This window comes from Vombatus ursinus, unplaced genomic scaffold (genome assembly GCF_900497805.2).
Source record: "Vombatus ursinus unplaced genomic scaffold, bare-nosed wombat genome assembly UNPS02014772.1, whole genome shotgun sequence".
Classification (NCBI taxonomy): Eukaryota; Metazoa; Chordata; class Mammalia; order Diprotodontia; family Vombatidae; genus Vombatus; species Vombatus ursinus.
Genome location: NW_020954550.1, coordinates 21,946,077 through 21,965,849, shown reverse-complemented (window position 1 = coordinate 21,965,849; position 19,773 = coordinate 21,946,077). Strand labels below are relative to the sequence as shown.

At 36.9% G+C, this 19,773-nt stretch overlaps 1 protein-coding gene across 1 annotated transcript in view; it reads right to left on the bottom strand.

The window, feature by feature from the left end:
- DHX29 (DExH-box helicase 29) overlaps window positions 1-19,773 on the bottom strand; it is a 57,160-nt gene that overhangs the window by 11,111 nt on the left and 26,276 nt on the right. The window contains exons 8-22 of the mRNA XM_027863564.1: window positions 19,156-19,311; window positions 18,199-18,364; window positions 17,840-17,963; window positions 13,727-14,338; window positions 10,749-10,892; window positions 9,604-9,780; window positions 8,822-8,962; window positions 6,621-6,765; window positions 6,360-6,480; window positions 5,222-5,306; window positions 4,718-4,806; window positions 3,613-3,741; window positions 3,436-3,511; window positions 2,579-2,803; window positions 41-177 (exon numbers count right to left, since the gene is read on the bottom strand). Coding sequence (XP_027719365.1) covers window positions 41-177; window positions 2,579-2,803; window positions 3,436-3,511; window positions 3,613-3,741; window positions 4,718-4,806; window positions 5,222-5,306; window positions 6,360-6,480; window positions 6,621-6,765; window positions 8,822-8,962; window positions 9,604-9,780; window positions 10,749-10,892; window positions 13,727-14,338; window positions 17,840-17,963; window positions 18,199-18,364; window positions 19,156-19,311 — 2,527 coding nt within the window. The remainder of the gene's footprint in view (window positions 1-40; window positions 178-2,578; window positions 2,804-3,435; window positions 3,512-3,612; window positions 3,742-4,717; window positions 4,807-5,221; window positions 5,307-6,359; window positions 6,481-6,620; window positions 6,766-8,821; window positions 8,963-9,603; window positions 9,781-10,748; window positions 10,893-13,726; window positions 14,339-17,839; window positions 17,964-18,198; window positions 18,365-19,155; window positions 19,312-19,773) is intronic.

The following is a 19,773-nucleotide window of genomic DNA, read 5'->3' as shown; positions in this document are numbered from 1 at the left end:
CCAAAGCTTAATAAATAATAGATAAATAATTATCTTTTACCCTAGATATGCACTATAGATGGTCAGGTGGTCTGAATTTGCCAGAGCCAAAGTTGATTTTGCAAGATCTGCTTCATCTTTTCTACCAATTGGTGTGGTAAAAGGAGACTTCTCTGTCATAACTGCAGCTAATGTGGCCTATAAATGGAAAAAAAAATTACTTTATGATCAATGAAGCACAAAGACAGTATTAATTTAAAACAAGAAACTATACATTGTTCTTTTCAATAAATACTAAACTGCACATTTTACAATTGTCAGAAAAGGCAGTCAACTTGTGATAATAATTTAAGTGATCATTATACTACCCTATGAAACATTTTATTTCAGATTCTCTAATATTTTCCTTACAATACCTCCACATGGTAAGGAGAGTTATCTAATCATCTTCAGCATCAGAGAAGAAGCAGCACAGAAGACACTAAGGGACTGACATAATTCTATAAAGCCAGAGGGAAAGACAGGCCTGTCACCCTGATTTCTGGATCAGAGGCAGCAGGGGTAGAGGAAAGAACACCTTGCTTATAACCAGAAGACTTGGGTGTAAGTCTCAGTTCTGACATTTACTCTCTCATTTCCCACACCTGCCGAATTCCAGTTAAGATGGCTCAGCACTCTGAACCTCTTGGTATTCTCCTACCTGGCCTTAGAGAGCTGACCTGAGAAAAGCACATTATCAGCCAGAAGCCACTGCAGAACTTTGCATCATCAATAATGATTCCCATCTAGTGCTCTTTTCAGTACCTCCAACATCCTGATGCCAAATCACATAGCCAAAGTGTATTTACTTAAGAATTTTCCATAATGAATCCTTTAAACCATAACTCTGAAGTACAGTACATTGATAAAGGCACAAATGCTTTTCTTGGGATCTGAAAATAAAAAGGACTAGTCTTTGTATTTAGTATAATTTTTGTGGGAATATTCTAATACTAAAGAAAAGTGACTAAATCATGCTCTCTCTGCACTATGTTCTGCTCTGGTCTGTGAGGGTGGAGAGCAAGTCTAAGAGTTGCATGTGACTAAGTGTCCCACTGGCTGTGCAACTACTGCCACTGTGTACTCTCTCCACACGAGCTTTCTCGTGCTGCTTCCTAAATGGTACAAGAAAGCTGAACTGCTAGCGGCCACTGGCTTGAGAAAAACCAGGAATAGGGTAGAAGAGGCAGCTTTTACCCCTATTATTCTTAGAAGGAAAGAATCAACCTGGGTCACTGAACAACTACAAAAATACACAAATCTTTCAGCCTGGAAATCTTGGGTTTACCACCATCAAGAATCTTAATGTTCCCTAACTACCCATGCCATACTGCATAACTCTATGTTATACATGTATACGTGGATTAACGGTAAATATTTCAAGGATGTGTCATTTTGCTGGCATGACTATATGCTCTACCAATGCAGAAGACAAACCTTTGACCTCTTAGTGGAAAGTCTTCCAAGAGTTGTAGTGGCAGAAAACATTATTTGCTCTTAAAAGAAGAATGGAAAAATGGTAAGAAGAAAACATTGATGGGAGCAGAGGAGGGAAAAAGAAGATTAGGAAAAATTCTCTCTCCTAATCGGGGTATACAAGTAGATGTCTACACAAAAAAAGAAAAAAGGGAGAACTTGAACCTTACTCCCATCAATATTGGTCAAAAGAGGGAAAAATATACTCATTTGGGTACTCTGCACTCAAGAAAGAAACAGAGGAGAGAAAGAGGAGGAAAGAGAAATTATAGGGAGGGTAGATTAAAGAAGGAATTAAGAAATTTAATTAAGGAATTAAACAAAACAAACTCTAAGGATGTACACGAATATTTACAGCTCTTCTTGAGATGGTAAAGAATAGGAATCTGAGCAGAGCCCACCAACTGGGGAATGGCTTTGTGATATGTGAGAGAATACTATTGTGCTGTAAGAAATGATGAAGGGGATGATTTCAGAGAAACCATGTATGAACTGATATACAGTAAAGTGAACAGGACCAGGAGAATATTTTATTTAATGACAATACCTCCCGACAGAGATGAAAAGCCTTAGAATACAAAGTCTAACACCTACACAAGCCCACATATATATTTCTTTCAGACAAGACTAATGAGGAAAATTGTTTTTCTTGACTATACATGTTTGTAATAGGAGTTCAATTTTTTTTTTCTCAATTGGGGGAGAGGAGTTGGAGGGAGAGATGGTGGATTTTTGATGATAGAAAAAAAATTTAATTAAAAAAACCCACATCATTATTATGGGGATGATCTAGTGATGATGCCCTCTGACCTTAGCTAAGTTTGTTCTTGGCTGAAACACAGACAGCTCATGACTGGGCCCATACTCAGATCCCCTTACCACAAGGAGGGACTGGAATGGGATTTCAATGGAATATGTTAAATCTTTCAACTCAGCATTATAAGCCTAAGTTTGCAAAATAGTGATCTATGCATTCACATCAGGAAAACATTTTAATAATCAGTTCACTAAAAATGTCAACTGTTACTACCAATTCTCCAATCAAAATGACATTTAAGTTAATGATCTAGTATTTTTAGTTTACCACAGGATCTAAGCAGCCAAAGATAGCACCAAAAATGAGCATCTTTCCAATCTTGACGTTCACTGGTAACGCTGCAAGATGCTGGCCCAGTGGAGTTAGTTTTGGCTCACTTAGTTCACAGGCTCCAATCTTTCGAAGTAAATTCATTGCATTGCTGATTACTTGAGGTTGAGGGGGATCTAAAGCTTTGGAGAGGAAATCTTCAGGAGAACCAAGATTGCATTTCTGTGAACAGGAGGAAGAATAATGGCTGACATTTTTATAGCACTTTACATACATCATCCCAACTGATGCTCATAACAATACTCTGAGATAGGTACTCTCATTCCCAATTTATAGATAAGGAATTTCCTCAAGTGACTTGCCCATTGTCACACTGCTAACATCTATGTCAGGGTGAGACTCAAACCTAAATCTTTCTGACTCCAAGTACAGAATTCTCGCCACTATATCTAAATTAATTCCTTTTTCCCTACAAGCTTAGAAGAATACTGCCATGTCATCCTGCAACTCACTATTAAATGTTTAAAAACTGAAGAAACAGACCACAAGGATATGAAGTACGCCATGCTATTTCTTCTCTTAAAATTGTGGGGCCACATTCAATGCTTAGGTTTTCTTCATTTTTCACTATATTAACTCTGATAGATCCAGAAACCTTTCTATCAAGAAGTTGAGGCTGTCCTTTAACAGAAGCCCAAGGGATGCTTGGCCATCTCTTAGAGAGAAAGGCACTAGATCACAGATTGAGGATAAAACATCCAGAAATCTGGAAAAACTGAAATTAAAAGAACTTTGGACATTCAAGGAAGGAGGTGGTTCACAAATAATTCAATTTAGGGTTCCTTAGTGATTACCATAATATGAAGGCATAACTCTTCCAAAGGTACACGCAAGATTTCTGGAACGGAATAGTCCATAAAACCTTCAAATCTAAAAAGATACATTAATGTCAGATATTTCACATAACATTAGGAAAAAAATCCACTCTATCCTAAATTTACCTTATCCTTCCGGCTAATGTTAAGTCATACCTTTCCCTTGTGTATAGTCTGAAGCAGAATCCATCTCGAACGCGGCCAGCTCTTCCTTGGCGCTGAAGAGCACTAGCTTTACTGACAAAAGTTTCTACTAGTGAACTCATTTGACTGCTTTCATGGTATCTGAAAAAATGATTTCAAGTAGATAATGGGGCAATTTAGTTTAAAATCTGATACTCATGCCTAAAAAAACCTGCTCTTTAAATATGATATAAGCTAAAGTAATCAACATTTATAGAGAAATTTAAAAAACTCATTAAATTTATTTCACTAATTACAATTAAACTATGAAAATATCCAGTCTCAAAAAGCTATTTTGCAGTAACTGTCATTAACACAGTGTAAACAAATTCTATAGCCTAAAGTTGGGGTGCCATGGATACAGCCTTCATCCTGTACAGAGATGCCAACTCAGTTCAGACATGGTGCCCAGTCTTTGTTCTTTATGTGAATCATTTTGCACATTATTTTATACAACTATGTAGTTCTTTATACAGACCACAGTGACTTAGGTATTTTTAACTAAATAAAGCAAACCAAAACAAGTCTTGTCCATGGATGGATGGACAAAGTATGATTTGCTTTTTCAGAGATACAAAAAAATTAGAGAATTATAATGTGTGGAGGAAAGGCAACTGATTAGAGCTAAAATCTAGGGATTCTAGAGCCCACTATCCCTGGGCTTCCATCTTTAATATGCTAGAATAGCAGGGAAACTAATGGGACAGTGATTTTGAACTTTCACAAGCTGGGCTAAAAGTTCTTAAAAATCAAGATTTTTTTGTGTTTTTTCTTTTTTCTTTCAGAGGCTGATACCATGTTGAAGCAACATGGTGTCAAGCTAATAATAATGTGGGTTATGGGTTAGTTTGAGTTTTCTTTTTTTGAGAGAGATTATCTACATTTATGAGAGTTGTCATCTCTAGTTTTTTTTTAAATCATGAACTTAACAAACATTAACATTTCCATATATGAAGAACAGAAAAAGAGGACTATATATGAAATTGTGAATTTGTTATATACAGCTTTTAAAAATACCCATAAATTTTTCTCTACTGTTCTTTTAACTCCCAACTACAATTATGTTTTAAAAACTTACTTATTTTCTTTTGTCCTCCCAGTATCAATTACAAACACAACATCCGGAATGGTGATGCCTGTCTCTGCAATATTTGTTGCTAAAACAATCTGCAAGTGAAAAAAACTCCACAACATGAGATAATAACATTAAGCAATAAATCAACAGACTTCAACATATTTGTGATCTTAACAGATGTGGGTAGTCCCTCTATAAGTGGGACATGAGGACACAAATCCTTATCCTGTGAAATTCTTGTCCTTGTTCACCCAAAGACCCTAAGGAGGAACAAGATCCTTTTAAGTACAGAAGCATTTCTGCATATGATGCTGCTGTCCAGAATTTTAAACTTCAAGACTACTGGCAAGTTACATTGAAGTTACTTGGGAGAAGACCTGGCATACTTATATTCACCAGTAGACACTTACATGTTTTTCATAATGATAAAGGATAAAGAAGCTTGGAATCCATTAATGAAATGTTCTAAAGTGAAACCCATTTAAGTTTTGTTGTACCGAATCTTACCTTTCTGATTCCTGGAGGTGGAATTGTGAATGCTGCTGCTTGATCTTGGGTTGAAAGAATAGAATGCAGTGCTATCAATTTATACCTGAAAATTAAAATTATAAGGTTGTTAGACAACACTACCATTCCTGAAACAGCATTTAAAAAAATGACTAAACTTGCTTACAAAAGAAAATCAAAGAACCTCAGGGTTGGAAGGCCCTCAGAGGCCTTCTATTTCACTACTCCTGATAGTCCCCATCTAGTCTTTGATCAAGACTTTTAGTGACGTTGGTTACACTTCCAGAGGGGGTTGGCAGTCAGTCCCCTGATCTTTTTCTCTTTTCATCAAACCTAAATCTACCTTTTTGCACCTTCCACCCCAAACCCCTTGGTCCGATAGCATGTAATCCCTCTCATGGCAGCCCTTCAAAAGCTTAAAGGCCTCTATTAATAGCAGCAACTTTTAGTATAAACAAATTAAGAGATGGAAATAATGGTTTTGAAAAGAAAATAAAAATGTTTTGTAGTCTTAAAAGAAAGCTGTTGGTATTTAATTTTTCAGTCTTTCCACCATAAAAGGAATTGTTAATGTCAATAGGATGAGCCATGGAAGCTTCCTTTACAAAAGAGTTTAAATGCATCATGAATGTGAAAGACATTTTTCAAGGCATTTGTCTCAAAAAATGTAAGATGCTAAACTGTGAAAACAAACTTTATTAAGGGTCGAAATGTTGCCATATAAACAAATATAATACATTGCTGATTAAACATTATTTTGAGCTGCAATCTCAGCAGGGTCTTCTTTCAGTGTCCAGAATGGCTCCCCATATAGGTCACCATCATGGAGCTTGACAGGAAGACTCCCTCCAGATCCTCATAGATACTAAGAAATATGGAACCCCAGGAGAGCCTGGGAACCATATTTACATGGTGGATCCACAATTTTAACAGGGCTATGTAAAAAATATTGTTTAAAATATTCACTAACTAACGTAGATACTTGAGAACTGACAGGAGATAAAAATGCTTAAAAACAGTGTAAAACTAAAATTTAACTCAGAATAAACTTCCGAAAACCAGATTCATAACTGAGAACTCTCCATATTCCAAAAAGAATTATCCATTCTAAAAACCCTTAAGAATAAAAAGACATTACCTCTCTTTAGAATAAAATCTCCTGTCATTTGATAGGAGGTCATACAACTGCTGAATGTGAGCAAGTCCAGGTAAAAAAATCAATACTGCTCCTTCTACATTCCTGAACTGGGGACTTCTATCTGTTTCACATTACACAAAGAAAACAGCAATCAAAAATAAGAAATGAGTAAGCCTCAAAGCAGGCATCTCTTCATCAACTGCAAGAAAATACAGCCAACTAAAAGAATACGACATATCCGAAAAAGTCTGCGAAATATACCTAGGAATGCAAGCAGCTCCAAAATGAGGTCCAGGTTGATTTTATGGGGATTCATATAAAGCACAGCATGCTGAGTTCGGATGCTGTATTTCTGGTAGTACAGATTTATATCAACACAAGCACCAGTCTGTACTGGTATGTATTCCTAAAAAAGGACAGAGACAAACAGAGTTATTTGAAAGTATGAATTGTTTGCCATTTTTTCTCCAGCTCAAATTGAACTAGATAGTCTAAATCATCATAACATACAAAATAAATAAATAAATAAATAAATAATAAAAGGGGCAGCTAGGTGGCGCAGAGGGTAGAGCCGGCCCTGGAGTCAGGAGGACCTGAGTTCAAATCCAGCCTCAGACACATTAACACTTACTAGCTGTGTGACTCTGGGCAAGTCACTTAAACCCATTACCTAGCAAAAACAAACAAAAAAAATTAAAAAAAATAAATCATCACAACATGTAAAGCTTTATTTTAAAAAACAAAAACAAAAACAAAAACAAAATCAACCATTTAAAACATAGTGGCTTTAGAATTTATAAAACACTTTGCTCAATAACAATCCCGTGAGGTCTAAGTACACTCATGCTCATTTTGTAACTGAGGTTCTATGTCAAAGGTCAAAAGGCTAGTAAATGGTACAGCTAAGTCTCATTTACTTCATTCATTCAAGAATTATTTGTTAAACACCTACTATGTGCTAGGACAGGGGCCCCGACCAGGTCATTTGACTCGAAGTTTATTGCTCATCCACAACATCTAATTTACCCATTTTCCTTCCCTAAGACCATAGATCTCATACAACATTTAGAATAATTCTCTTCTCCAGAAGTGAGAAACTCTTAAGTCAGTTTAATCTAGTCCTCAGCAAATGAACTGGAAAATCCTATGAATTATCTTGGGGCAAATGAAAAATATTTAGACTGAGAAAAATACTCAGACTATGAAGTCTTTACTAATTCACTTCCCTTCATCTCAGAACCTTTTCTAGGTTTTTAGAATTTGATCAAATTTAAGAAAACACTTATAATTCGAAGACTTCTGTAGTTTTCAACCTCAGAAGTTAGAGAAAAGATTTGACCCTATGCCCATTTAATTTTGCTACGTAACTCTTTTACTTTAAATAAAGGTCTTTCAAAGTGGCACATGACCTGGTGACTAAATTGAAGATCTGCACTGAGGAGTGGCAGAAATGGTATCTTGGGCAGGAAGAATTTTATACTACTTATCTCTACTATCTCTTTATCTTAACTAGCTATAATATAAAGCTGAAGTTGTTTTTTAAAAAAATTATCAAATAAATATTATATTCCATATACATAATTTTCATCCATTTCTCAGTTACTGTTCATTGTTGTTTCAAGTTGTTTTTAGGTAAAAACACTGCTTAAGTGGTCTTTGATTTTTTTGAGTCAATAGACCTTGAAAATAATAAAGGTGCCTCACTCCTGTTTTCATACCTAATTACAAAGTTTTAAAATAATATCTTTAATAAAGAGGCACCAACATAACTGGGCAACTTTAAAAAAAAAGAGTAGTAATATTATTAACCAAAGATTGCCAAAGTTGCCCCCTTTTTATGTAGTTTAGAGAGATACTCCTCGGCCTTTTCTCCTATAAACAACAGCTTGGATCTACAGAGTCCATCCTCTGTTCATGAAGATAAGAGCCTCTTAAGTGTGAGGTTCTGGTTCTTTCTGCCTACCAAGGGAAGTCAGAGATTTTGAGATAATGAATCTAAGACTCTCTACCATTTCTTTTCAATTTAAGCCCCTCATTCAACATATCAATGACACAATTTTAAAACTTCTGTGGAATGCTATATCTGATTAAATAGTATAATAATGGTAGCAAAGATTCTTTTTTTAAAAATTTAATTAATTTATTTTTAGTTTTCAACATTCACTTCCATGAGCTTTTGAGTTTTAAATTTTCTCCTCCTCCTCCCCAAGATGGTGTGCAATCTGATAGAGGTTCTACATATACATTTCTATTAAACATATTTTCACATTAGTTATGCTGTAAAGAAGAAATAGAACCACTAGGCGGAACCACAAGAAAGAAGAAACAAAACAAAACAGAAGAAAAAAAAGAGCAAGTAGTATACTTCGATCTGCATCCAGACTCCATAGTTCTTTCTCTTGATGTGGGTAGCAAAGATTCTTAAAATTACGTTTAAAAAACGAAAATAGTTATGTTTTAACCTGATACTTTTTGATTCCTCCAGCTTTACTTGTTACATTAACAGTTATTTCCTCTTCCTCTTCCAGAAATTTCTGACAATATTCTGAGTCCTTCTCCAGTACAAAGCCTGTTTCTTCCACTACATCTTCAAGATGAAAAACCTACATTGTCCAGGGAATAGAAAGCAAATACATCATCACTTCATTCACGTCACTGTATCATATGATCAATTCTCCAGTACTACCTAGATGGGAAAGATCACCTCATGAAGCAAAACTTCTGATCCATTAACTATAAATTATAATAACTTCTCTTCTGCTTGGGTTAAATCCGCAGGGAAATTCTGATAGAAATTCAAGTCTTAGGGAAAGTTAACACTTATCTCCTCTACCCCAAAATATGTTTTTATGTGGGAAAAACTGGTTAAAACAGACATACGGGCAGTCTTGACAGGGAAAACTGAAAATAAACATGAGGAACAGCAGATATAAATATTACAAATACTTTAGGGGGAAATAAGCAGACAGAGGGAGATGGATGCTACAAGGTAGCCAGCCCCGAGTCTGGTCAAGCTGTGACGGTTAAAACGTTTTGGAGGCAGAATACTTATATGCTGCCTATCTACGTGCACCTCAGAGCTTTGACAAGTTTACAATGCCGCTTCCTTCTACTCCTCTCATCCCCTAAGGGCAATCAGTCTTGGGAATAACTCTGGACAAAAACTATAGGGTATCACCACTAAAGAAAACGTCCTGGTTGGAACTTGTCTCTATTTATACATACAAGAGAAATAAACATTTACCTCAACAGGATAACTTCTTCCTGAAATTCTGAGAATAGGGCAGTGTGTGAAATAAGTAGAAAACTTTTCACTATCTACAGTAGCACTCATCAAAATTAAGTGTAGATCTGAACGTTTCTGCAAAATTTCCTTCAGGATAATTAGTAGAAAATCTGACTGGACACTTCTTTCATGAACCTATTGTAAGAGAAAAAATTGATTCTATTTGAAATATAGTAAGAGGCACAACCAAAGAGAATCCCAATAGTGATCACAAATTAGAATGTTCCTCATCATAGGTGCTTTCCCTCTAGTGATACTACAATAGATCAATTCTCATTATATTTATATTAAGAAAAGCTAAGGAATAACTCCTTAGGCAAAACACATCAAAAGATAAAGTTATACATGTATCTCTTCATGATCTTGATATTGAAAATATTAGTACCATATGGAAATACTATATGAAATCTCAATTTTGAATCTTTCTTCTTCAAATACTTATCATTTAATCCAGAATTTTGTGAATTGTATCCAACTCTCAAAATTAATGAATTGACCACTATTACTGTCTTTAATGAATTAACAAGCAGCTCAGAAATACTCTGAATTAAAAAAGGTCTTTATGTTTTTAATTATTTAAGTTATACTTGGGTCTTAGATTACAAAGTGATATAGTCTGTTGTACTGTAATAAAACAAGTATATTATACAGGAAGCTGGGGAATTAGAGGTGGGGTGTACTTCACATAATGTGATTTGAAATGTCCATTTAAATCACGAGGCAAAGAAATTAACTATTTAAAAGAACTGCAAAACAAATTTGTAAACCAAATTTCCATTACCTTTCCCCACCCTTCAAATTTATTCCTTTTTAAAAGGAAATTCAAAAATAGTGAATATATTGAAAAATATATTGAATTTGGTTACCAGAAATAGTAGGGAGAAGAAATACACTGGGCAAAGAGCTGACACACATTCTTCCCTTAAAGTTCTCCTAAGAAACTGAACAAGTGACTTTCTGATGAAAATTTTAGATTTTGTGTAATAACAATTTTATATATTAACTGATGATTCTACTACAAACCAATTGAAACAGGGTTACTTTAAAGTATATTTGTTTTCAGAACTTCTACCTTGGTTAAATAAGATTAGAGAATTACTTACCTCATCTACAATAACATGAGACACATTTGTCAGAAGCCCATCTTCCTGTAGTTTTCTGAGCAGAACCCCTGTAGTGCAATAGAGCAACCTAGTGGCATCACTAGCTCTAGACTCCATTCGAATTTGATACCCACATAAGGAATTCTGGTGGAATACAACACTGTGATTAATTAATTTCTCATAGTAGGGATCTGACATAGTTAAAACAAGTTAGGAACAGTTAAGTCACATTTCTTTCTGAATTGATTTTACAGGACCTGTGATTTTTGGGTGGTGAGGAAATTACTTCTACCAACGCAGACCAGCAATGATTTGGCAACTTAAAGTCTTAGAAAACTGCCTGGGGCACTGAGAAGATAAGTGCTTTGCTCAGTATCATATACACTGGCTCAATATCAGTCACTACCGATCACAGGCAAGGCTGGAACCCAGGTCCTCTTGACTTTAAGGCTGGCTCTCTATCCATTAGGCCATGCTGCCTCTGGTAACAGATATTTATTCCAGTAAAGATTCAATAACAAGTTTCAGTATTTTAAACCTCATTCCACTATATGAAATTGGAGACATATTCATATGGTCCTAAACAAAAGAGCAATCCATAAAGTCCCCTTGAGATGCTAGGTCTGAGGTTGGTCACCCCTCTCTCCCAACCCTTTTCCACCCATCTTATTAATACAACTAACAGAAAGAATATGAAGTAAAATTTCTCATTTTGAAGCTATCTTAAAAAGAAATTTTGTATACTAAACTGTCATATAATGAAGGACAATTATATTTAAGGTACTCCACATTATCCTTGAACTTTTCCTTTTTTTTGGAAAAATATTTAAAAAGACTGCTTGATACCATATTCTACTGAAAAGAGATACACACAAGTTGGAAGGTAAGAAAGACTACATATATGTGCTCATAACATTTATATTTTATTTTTAGTGTAAAAACTGGCTTGAAGCTTAACCAAAAAAAAACAACAACAAAACAAAACTATTATCATGGCAACTGGTCCCGTCACTAGCAAACAGAGGGAGAAGAAATGGAAGCAATGTCAGACGTTATATTCTTGGGCTCAAAGATCACTGCAGACAAAAACTGCAGTCATGAAATGAAAAGGTGCTTGCTCCTTGGAAGGAAAGCTATGGCAAATTTGGACAGCATACTAAAAAGCTGAGACATCACCTTGCCGACAAAGGTCTGTATGGGCAAAGCTATGCTTTTTCCAGTAGTAACATGGAGCTGTGAGAATTGGATTATAATGAAAATTAAGTGCCACAGAATCAATGCTTTTGAATTGTGTTGCTAGAGAAGACTTTCGAGTGTTCCTAGGACAGCAAGAAGCAAATCAGTCAATCCTTAAAGAATTCACCGGAAGGACAAATGCTGGAGCTGAAGCTTAAATACTTTGGCCACATAATGAGAAGACAGGACTCACAGGAAAAGTGATGTTGAGAAAGACTGAAGGCAAAAGGAGAAGGGTAGGGAAGAGGATAAGATGGATAAATAGTGTCATGGAAGCAACTAACATGAGCTTGAACAGACTTTATGAGATAATGGAGGATAGAAGAGCCTGGAGTGCTACGTGTGGTCCACAGGGTCACAAAGAGTTGGACGTAACTGGATCAATGCAGCAACAACACTTGTGTTTTCCTTTTGCTAATTTGTTTGTATATTTAAGCATTACTTGAAAGCAACATGGTTTTTTCACCCTCTGCACGTGAGAAATGTAATGTTGTTTGGAGAATCCTGGGTGCCTCATTTTAGGAAGGATGTTGGCAAACTGGAACATTTTCAGAGGGGAGTGATAAAGAGATCACCTAGGGACTAACTGAGGTAACTAGGGAAACTCAGCCTAGAGAAGGGAAAACAAAAACTTGCCTTCAAATATGTAAAAGACTCATGTAGCTAATGTTCAGATGTGCTCTGCTGTCTCAGAGAGTAAACAGAGGAAAAATGAAGGGAAGGGGTAGACTTCGGTCTGATATAAGGAATACCTCTATTAATTAGAGCTCCCCAAAAGTAGAATGGGCTACCTCTGGAGGAAGTGAACCCTTCAACATTGGAAGTCTTCAAGCAAAGGCTGAATGATTTTATTCAACTAGGTTCATCAGAGAGAGCATGTCCATAAAGGTTCAAGTCAAGCTAGATGATTTTTGACTCTGAGATACAGAATAGCTAACATTTATATAGTGCTTTAAAGTTTGCAAAGCATTTTATATATAATATCTCCTTCGATCTCATAACAACTCTGTGAGGTAGTGCTATTATTATCCCCATTTTACAGATGAGCAACCTGAGGCTGAGAAAACCTGCTAGCTAAGTGATCTATGTAAGTCACTCAGCTTGTAGGTGTCTAAGGCAAGATTCAAATTCAGGTCTTCCTCACTCAAAGTCTAGCACTCTATCCAAAATATAACCCAGCTGCTTTGGTAGTATATTCAGGACAATAACATTATTGCCTCATCTAAATTAAAAAACGTTTGGACATGTGATCTGAAAGGAAGAAAGGGAGGGAGGTAAGAAAAGAAAGAAATAAGCACAACGTGTGCCAGGCACTGTGCTAAGTATTTTTAAAATATGACCTCATTTGATCCTTACAACAACCTTGCTGTTATTATCCCCACTTTATAGCTGAGCAAACTGAGCCAGACAGCAGACTTGCCCAGAGTCACACAACTAGAAGTGTCTGGGGCTGGATTTGAACTCGGGTCTTCCCAACTCCAGGCCTGGCACTCTCCCCAGTGCACCACCCAGTTGCCCCATGGAATCACCAAAAGCTGTCTTATCCCTCTAACAGGCTTTAAAGTCCAGGACACCTTGTCTTATCTAATTTTTATATGACTCCTGGCACTCAACTCAGTGCTTCAGGGCTTAATAATTGTTTTCCAAATGAATTAATGAGTAAGTTTGGGTAATAAGACTCATTAGGCTCCTGGAGTTGGGGGGGGGGGAGTAAGTACTGTAATGGAGGCAGCACCCCTTACCTTTCCACCAGGCCCATTTTCACAGCCCAATTCTTCACACACTCTAGTGGCTAAGCTCACTGCTGAGATTCTTCGGGGCTGTGTGCACACGATGTGACATTTGCCTGACCCCCATTCATTAAGCAGCAAGTCCTCCAAAAGAAAATGGGGCACTTGGGTGCTTTTGCCACTTCCTGTTTCACCGGCCACGACCACTACTCGATGTCTTTTGAGAGTTTCAACAATTGAATTCCTGTGCTTGAACACAGGTAACTGCTGCCTCTCCTTTAATAGCTTCTGGTACTTGGGGGTGCTTTGCAACTTTCTAAAAAGGTTTCTGACAGGTTCCAAATCTTCTATGTTGGAAGTTTCCAGAGAGAGTGCAGTAAAATCCTCATCAGTAACTAAATTTTCCCAGGATTCCTCAGGATCATCAGAAATATCTTTTCTATTTTCCAACTGTTGCTGTTGCTGCTGCTGCTGCTGCTGCTTTAGTTTATCAAGCAGCTTGGCAATAAAATGATCACGAGGCTTATTGGTTTCCATTTTATTCAGTTCTTCCTTTTTCTTTTCTGCTTCACTCCATTCCAACCAAACATCTCGATAAGTGGGAGGAAGCAACTGATGGATAGACTAAGGAGAAAAATGACACCATATGAGCCTGTTCTTTTGAGGAACCTTTTTTAAAAGTCACCAAAATGTGGAGAACACACCAGATCCTCTAGTGGTCTACAGTTCAAGTCTTGCTATCTCGTCCCTTTCCAGTGCACTTAAAAAAACAGACCAAACAACCAGGAAATCATCCTCTGATTCAAGCAGTTCACACTTAAAATGTATAATTTAAAAAAAAAAAAGCAAGCCCTGTATGAAATAACTCCAGACAAAACCTTTAGGGACCACAGGATAAAGCAGCCCAACATCAGTGTATAACTTTTATATAAGTGTATATATAAGTTTTAATTGCTGGACCTGGTGGTATCCTCACCTTTCTCCATTCACATAGCACCCGTCACCACTGATCCCACCCCTCCTTCCTCATGGGTAGTCCCCCCACCTCTTGGGGCTTTGGAAACACCACTGTCTTGATTTTCCTCCTGCCCTCTGATCATCCCTTCTCTGTCCGATGCTGCACTATCACTCACAGCCTGTTCTCTAAAGCAGCCTGTGTGCTCGCCCTCATCTCCATAACCTCTCATGGTGTCCCCCTCAGCTCCCAGAGGCTCCATTAGCAGCCTCGCCCAGTAGAAAAAGGGCTAGTTCTAGAATCAGAAATGCTAACTCTCTCTTCTCCTCACATATCCAACCAGCTGTCAAATCTTGCCATTTATACCTGCACGACATCTTCTGCATCTGCCCCTTCTCTTCCCTCACACAGTGACCATCCCAATTCCTCATCACCTCTCACCCTGATTATTACAGCAGCCCCAACTGCTCCCTCGACTCGTGTCTTGGCACTCCAGTCCATCCCACACAATACTGCTAGGGGAATTTTCCCTGAGTGAAGATCAGACCAGGTGATTCCCCTATTCAACCAAATTGGCTCCCTATTGCTTCTAGGACAAAATATAAACTGTTTAGCTTTTTTTTTCCCTTTTGTTTCTTCTGGTGAGGCAATTGGGGTTAAGTGACCTGCCCAGAGTCACAGTGAGTGTTATGTGTCTGAGGTCATATTTGAACTCAGGTCCTCCGGACTCCAGGGCTGGTACTCTATCCACTGTGCCACCCAGCTGCCCTCCACACCCCACCCTATTTAGCTTTTAAAGACTTAGACTACCTGGACCTGCCCTAGTCCTCTAATGGACTCCTTGGACATTGTTTCCACATCTCCAAATCTTTAACTCTTGTCTCCCTGAGCTCTGGTACTGTATCACCAACTGCCTAAGGAATATCTACAACTGTATGCTTCAGAGGCATCTTAAATTTATCCTGCCTAAAATAGAACACATTTTTCCCCAAAACCCACCTGTTTTTTAAACCTGCCTAATCCTGTCAAGGAAGATGCCATGCTTTTAGTCATCTAATTTCACAGCCTTAGAACCATACTTAATTCCTGAATCACCCTTTTCTTAGTTGCCAAATCTTGCTGATTCTATCTCTATAGGGAGGGAAGGAAAGTATTTATTAAGTACCTACTAAGTGCTAAGCACTTTATAAATATTTCATCTGATCCTCACAACAACCCTATTATTTTCTCCATTTTACAGTTGAGGAAACTGAGGCAAACAGAGTCACGGGATCCACAGAGGCCCAGGGTCACATAGCTAATAAGTGTCTGAGGCCAGATTTTAACTCAGGCCTTCCTAACCCAAGTGCTCTACCCACTGAACCACCTATCTGTGCCTGACAGCCCTTAAAGCACCTTTTGCATCCATATCTTTCTCTGTACTCACACACTGCCACCACCCCAGTTCAGCCTGTATCACTTCATTCTTGGACTGCTGCCATGACCTTCCCGATTAGTCTCTTTGTGAAGTCTTTCTCCTATCTGATTCACTCTCCACAAATCTGTCAGAGAAATATTCCGAAAGCACAGGTCTGACCATGTCATCTCTCTGTTCAAAAAACTCCAGTGGTGGGGCAGCTAGGTGGCGCAGTGGACAGAGCTCCCTGAAGTCAGGAGGACCTGAGTTCAGATCCGGCCTCAGACCAAACACTTGACACTTATTAGCTGTGTGACCTTGGACAAGTCACTTAACCCCAATTGCCTAAAAAACAAAAACAAAAACAAAAATTCCAGTGGCTCCCTATTACCCACCTCCTCTATTTGGCACTTGGAGCCCATTACAACCTGATCTCAGTCTCTATTTCCAAGAGTATACATTCCTCCCCTTCCCATACTCTACTATCTGGCCCAATGGCATTCCTGCTGTTCCTCACACGTGGCATTCCATCTCCCACATCTTGCCTCCACTTCTCATTAAACTCCTCTCTTCCTGAGGCAGTTCAGTCAGCACCACTTTCTCTAGGAGGTCTTTCCTGATTTCGCCAATTTCTTGTGCCTTCTCTCTCAAACTACCTTATGTTTAATCACTTCATGTTTATTTTCTTTACATTTATTTTACCCATACTTTTTATGTACTTAATATCTTCCCCAATAGAACTGTTTCATTCTTTGTATTTGTGTCCTCGTTGCTTATTAGGCCGCCTAGAACACAGTACGAACTTAATACATGTTTGTTGATTGATTAAATTCCTAGCTTTACTACTGGCTGAGTGACCTTGGGTGACAGGATGGGTTAAGGATAATGCTTGATTTCTCTGGGTTTTAGTTTCCTTATGTATAAAAGACAGGTATTAGACTGCAGGATTTCTAAGGGTCCTTTCAGCCCTAAATCCACAATCCTTTTCAAATACACTAAGAATTAACTATTTAGTTCACCTAGCACATGGACTACTAGATAGCGTTATAGATATCTTATAATGAATCTTTTTGGTATATTCAGAAATAAATCACTGTAAATAGAGTTAAAGATGGATCACTCATACACAATTATTTAAAAGAGTAAAGTTCTAATATAGTATCCTATGCTTCTGTTGATAATTATTCCTGTCAACTCTATGAAGCTGTCCAGATACATAACTGCTGTTTCATAGTTGAAGAAAACTATAAACTTAAGTTTCTTTCAACAATACTGTTTATTGTTGACCTAGGATTGCAGACCTAGGATTAAAACTACTGGTTGAAGTCCCATTGCTTGGCCCAGTGGTGATGTAGATTTCAAATTAATGTTTTAGAATCTTCCTTTTCAAAGATAAAATACTATTATTATAATATAATGTTTTGACAATCCAATCGTTTCTTCTTTTTAGAGGCAAGCTGAGGAGGAGAATTAATAATTTTTAAGTTTTCTTCTCTAATGTTTTGTTTTAATCTATTTATGAACAGGAAGTTTGCATTTAATCTAACCTAAAACTCAGAAAAAGGAACCAATACCCCCAAATGACTTATGAAATCAAGTATCACTCCAATAAAATCCTAAACTGATAAGTCACTGTAATATGTTGGTGACTCTGATTTCTCAGCACAACGTAAGACAACCTAGCAAAAAAAAATCATCAAATATAGGCCAGCTATAGAATGCACAACACATTAATGTAATAACTAGGGATCTTTGAGAAGAAAGGAAGTCTCACCTGCCCTTTTACTAAACGATAAAGAGCCAGAGTCGCTCCCAGGTGCTGAGCTTGCATGCCATCCTCTGTCAGAATTGTAGGACATACCACCAACACATCATCTTCAGATTTAACTACTTTTACTCTTTAAAGTAGAACACAATGTGTTTACAAAATTGATGAAGTAAACTTTCCTATCAATCAATATTCAATGTAAATTTACTTTACATAAAAAATGTCTACAAGTCAGATAAAACTTGTGAACTTTATCTATCTATAATATCAACTTAAAGATCTTTCCAAATGTCCAGTTCATGGGAAATCAATATTATAAATTTGCATTTTAAAAACTATTCATTCAGCTCTCCAGAAATACATACCTACATTTCCAGTATTTACCAACTGCAATCTTTTCAAAGGAAGGATTCGGACTCTTGGGAAGATTTTTCCTGACCCAATCAATAAGAAACTGTTTGGGAGATTTGCCAGTCCAACTTCGAGCAGTGTAGTCAAAATTTCTCACATCACGAGGATCTTTCTTTTTTGCTAAAATGGCACACAAGCAATTTAACTTAGAATCAAGTGGCAGCAGAAAAAATCTCTTGAATCACATGATGCAGGATAAGGAATGTTGGATTTTGAGTCAGAAAGCATGGATTCAAATTCTGACTCTGCAACTTACTAATAGTATGGCCTCCAGTAAGTTCCTTAACCTCTGTGTCTCAGTTTGCTCATATGTAGAATAAAGGGGTTGGACTATAATATGAGCTCTAATACTTCTTCTAGCTCTATAAATCTATGATCTACAAAGTATCACGTATGCCTCATTTTTAGGAATGGCACTTTTTAAAGTAGTAGGAAGGACAAAGAGATAAAAAGAACAGTTCTGATAATTAAATGGGTAAATGTGGGAAATGATTTAATAAAATATCTTGCCAGCTATGAAGCAGAAATGAGAAAATTCAGAAATTAACCTTTCAAGTTTGTTTCTGAGGCCTTAAGAAATCTATGTATTCTTGTAAAAGACTGGCTATGTCCAAAAAGAGTATAAATCCAGGAAGCATTATTTTCTAGATTTATAAGCTGGATTTTTCTGCTTAAGAACTAAGTTTGATAGATTATGTACAAAAATGGCTTCTATTTGACAATTAAGTATAAGAGTCAGCATTTTTGTAAGGCTGAAGTTCATTAGAGGCAACTGACATGGAATAAAATAAAATTCAAAATTGCAATCTGACTCATGATAGTTAATCAGTTGAAAATACTGTCTCATGACAGAAAATTTCGAACATTTCATTACCATTTTGCAAGTCACACACAAAGATCAACTCGGTTACCTTTTTCTTCTTCTACAACCATAGAGTTTTCAAATAAATTCAAGTTCAAAGTTCCTTCCCCTTCAGCAGCCAGTGATGGCTTTTTTTTTTCATTCTGTGACTGGGAAATCTTTATGGTTGGATTGAACACAGGATAATCTTCTAAAGTTTCCATTTCTATAAAAGAAAACTGAAATGTTAAGAGTTTCATATATTTGTCATGATTTTCCAGAAATGGCACAGTTAATATTCAATTTATTTGGTGATTAGTCTAACACCAACCTCAACTGTATGAAACAGCTGAGAACCTGGAAGTAATGTAAAAAGTCTTCAAACAGTGATGAAAATGGTCAACCACAGCTGAAGAATAAAGAGTACAGAGGAAGTGAGGTGGTCTTTACCAAAGAAGGAAGGACAGTTCACTGTTGATGATGACAAAAGCCAAGCCTCATCTGTATCAAAACCAAAAAGCAAGGGATAAGTAGTAGTAAAGAGAGAAGACAATGAATAAATTTTTTGATAAGACAGCACTAGGAAACCTGGGTTAAAATCCTAGCTCTGCTATTTTCTATTGCTGTAACCTTGGATAGATCACTTTACCTCTCTAGGCCTCAATTTATTCATTTATAAAATGAGTTT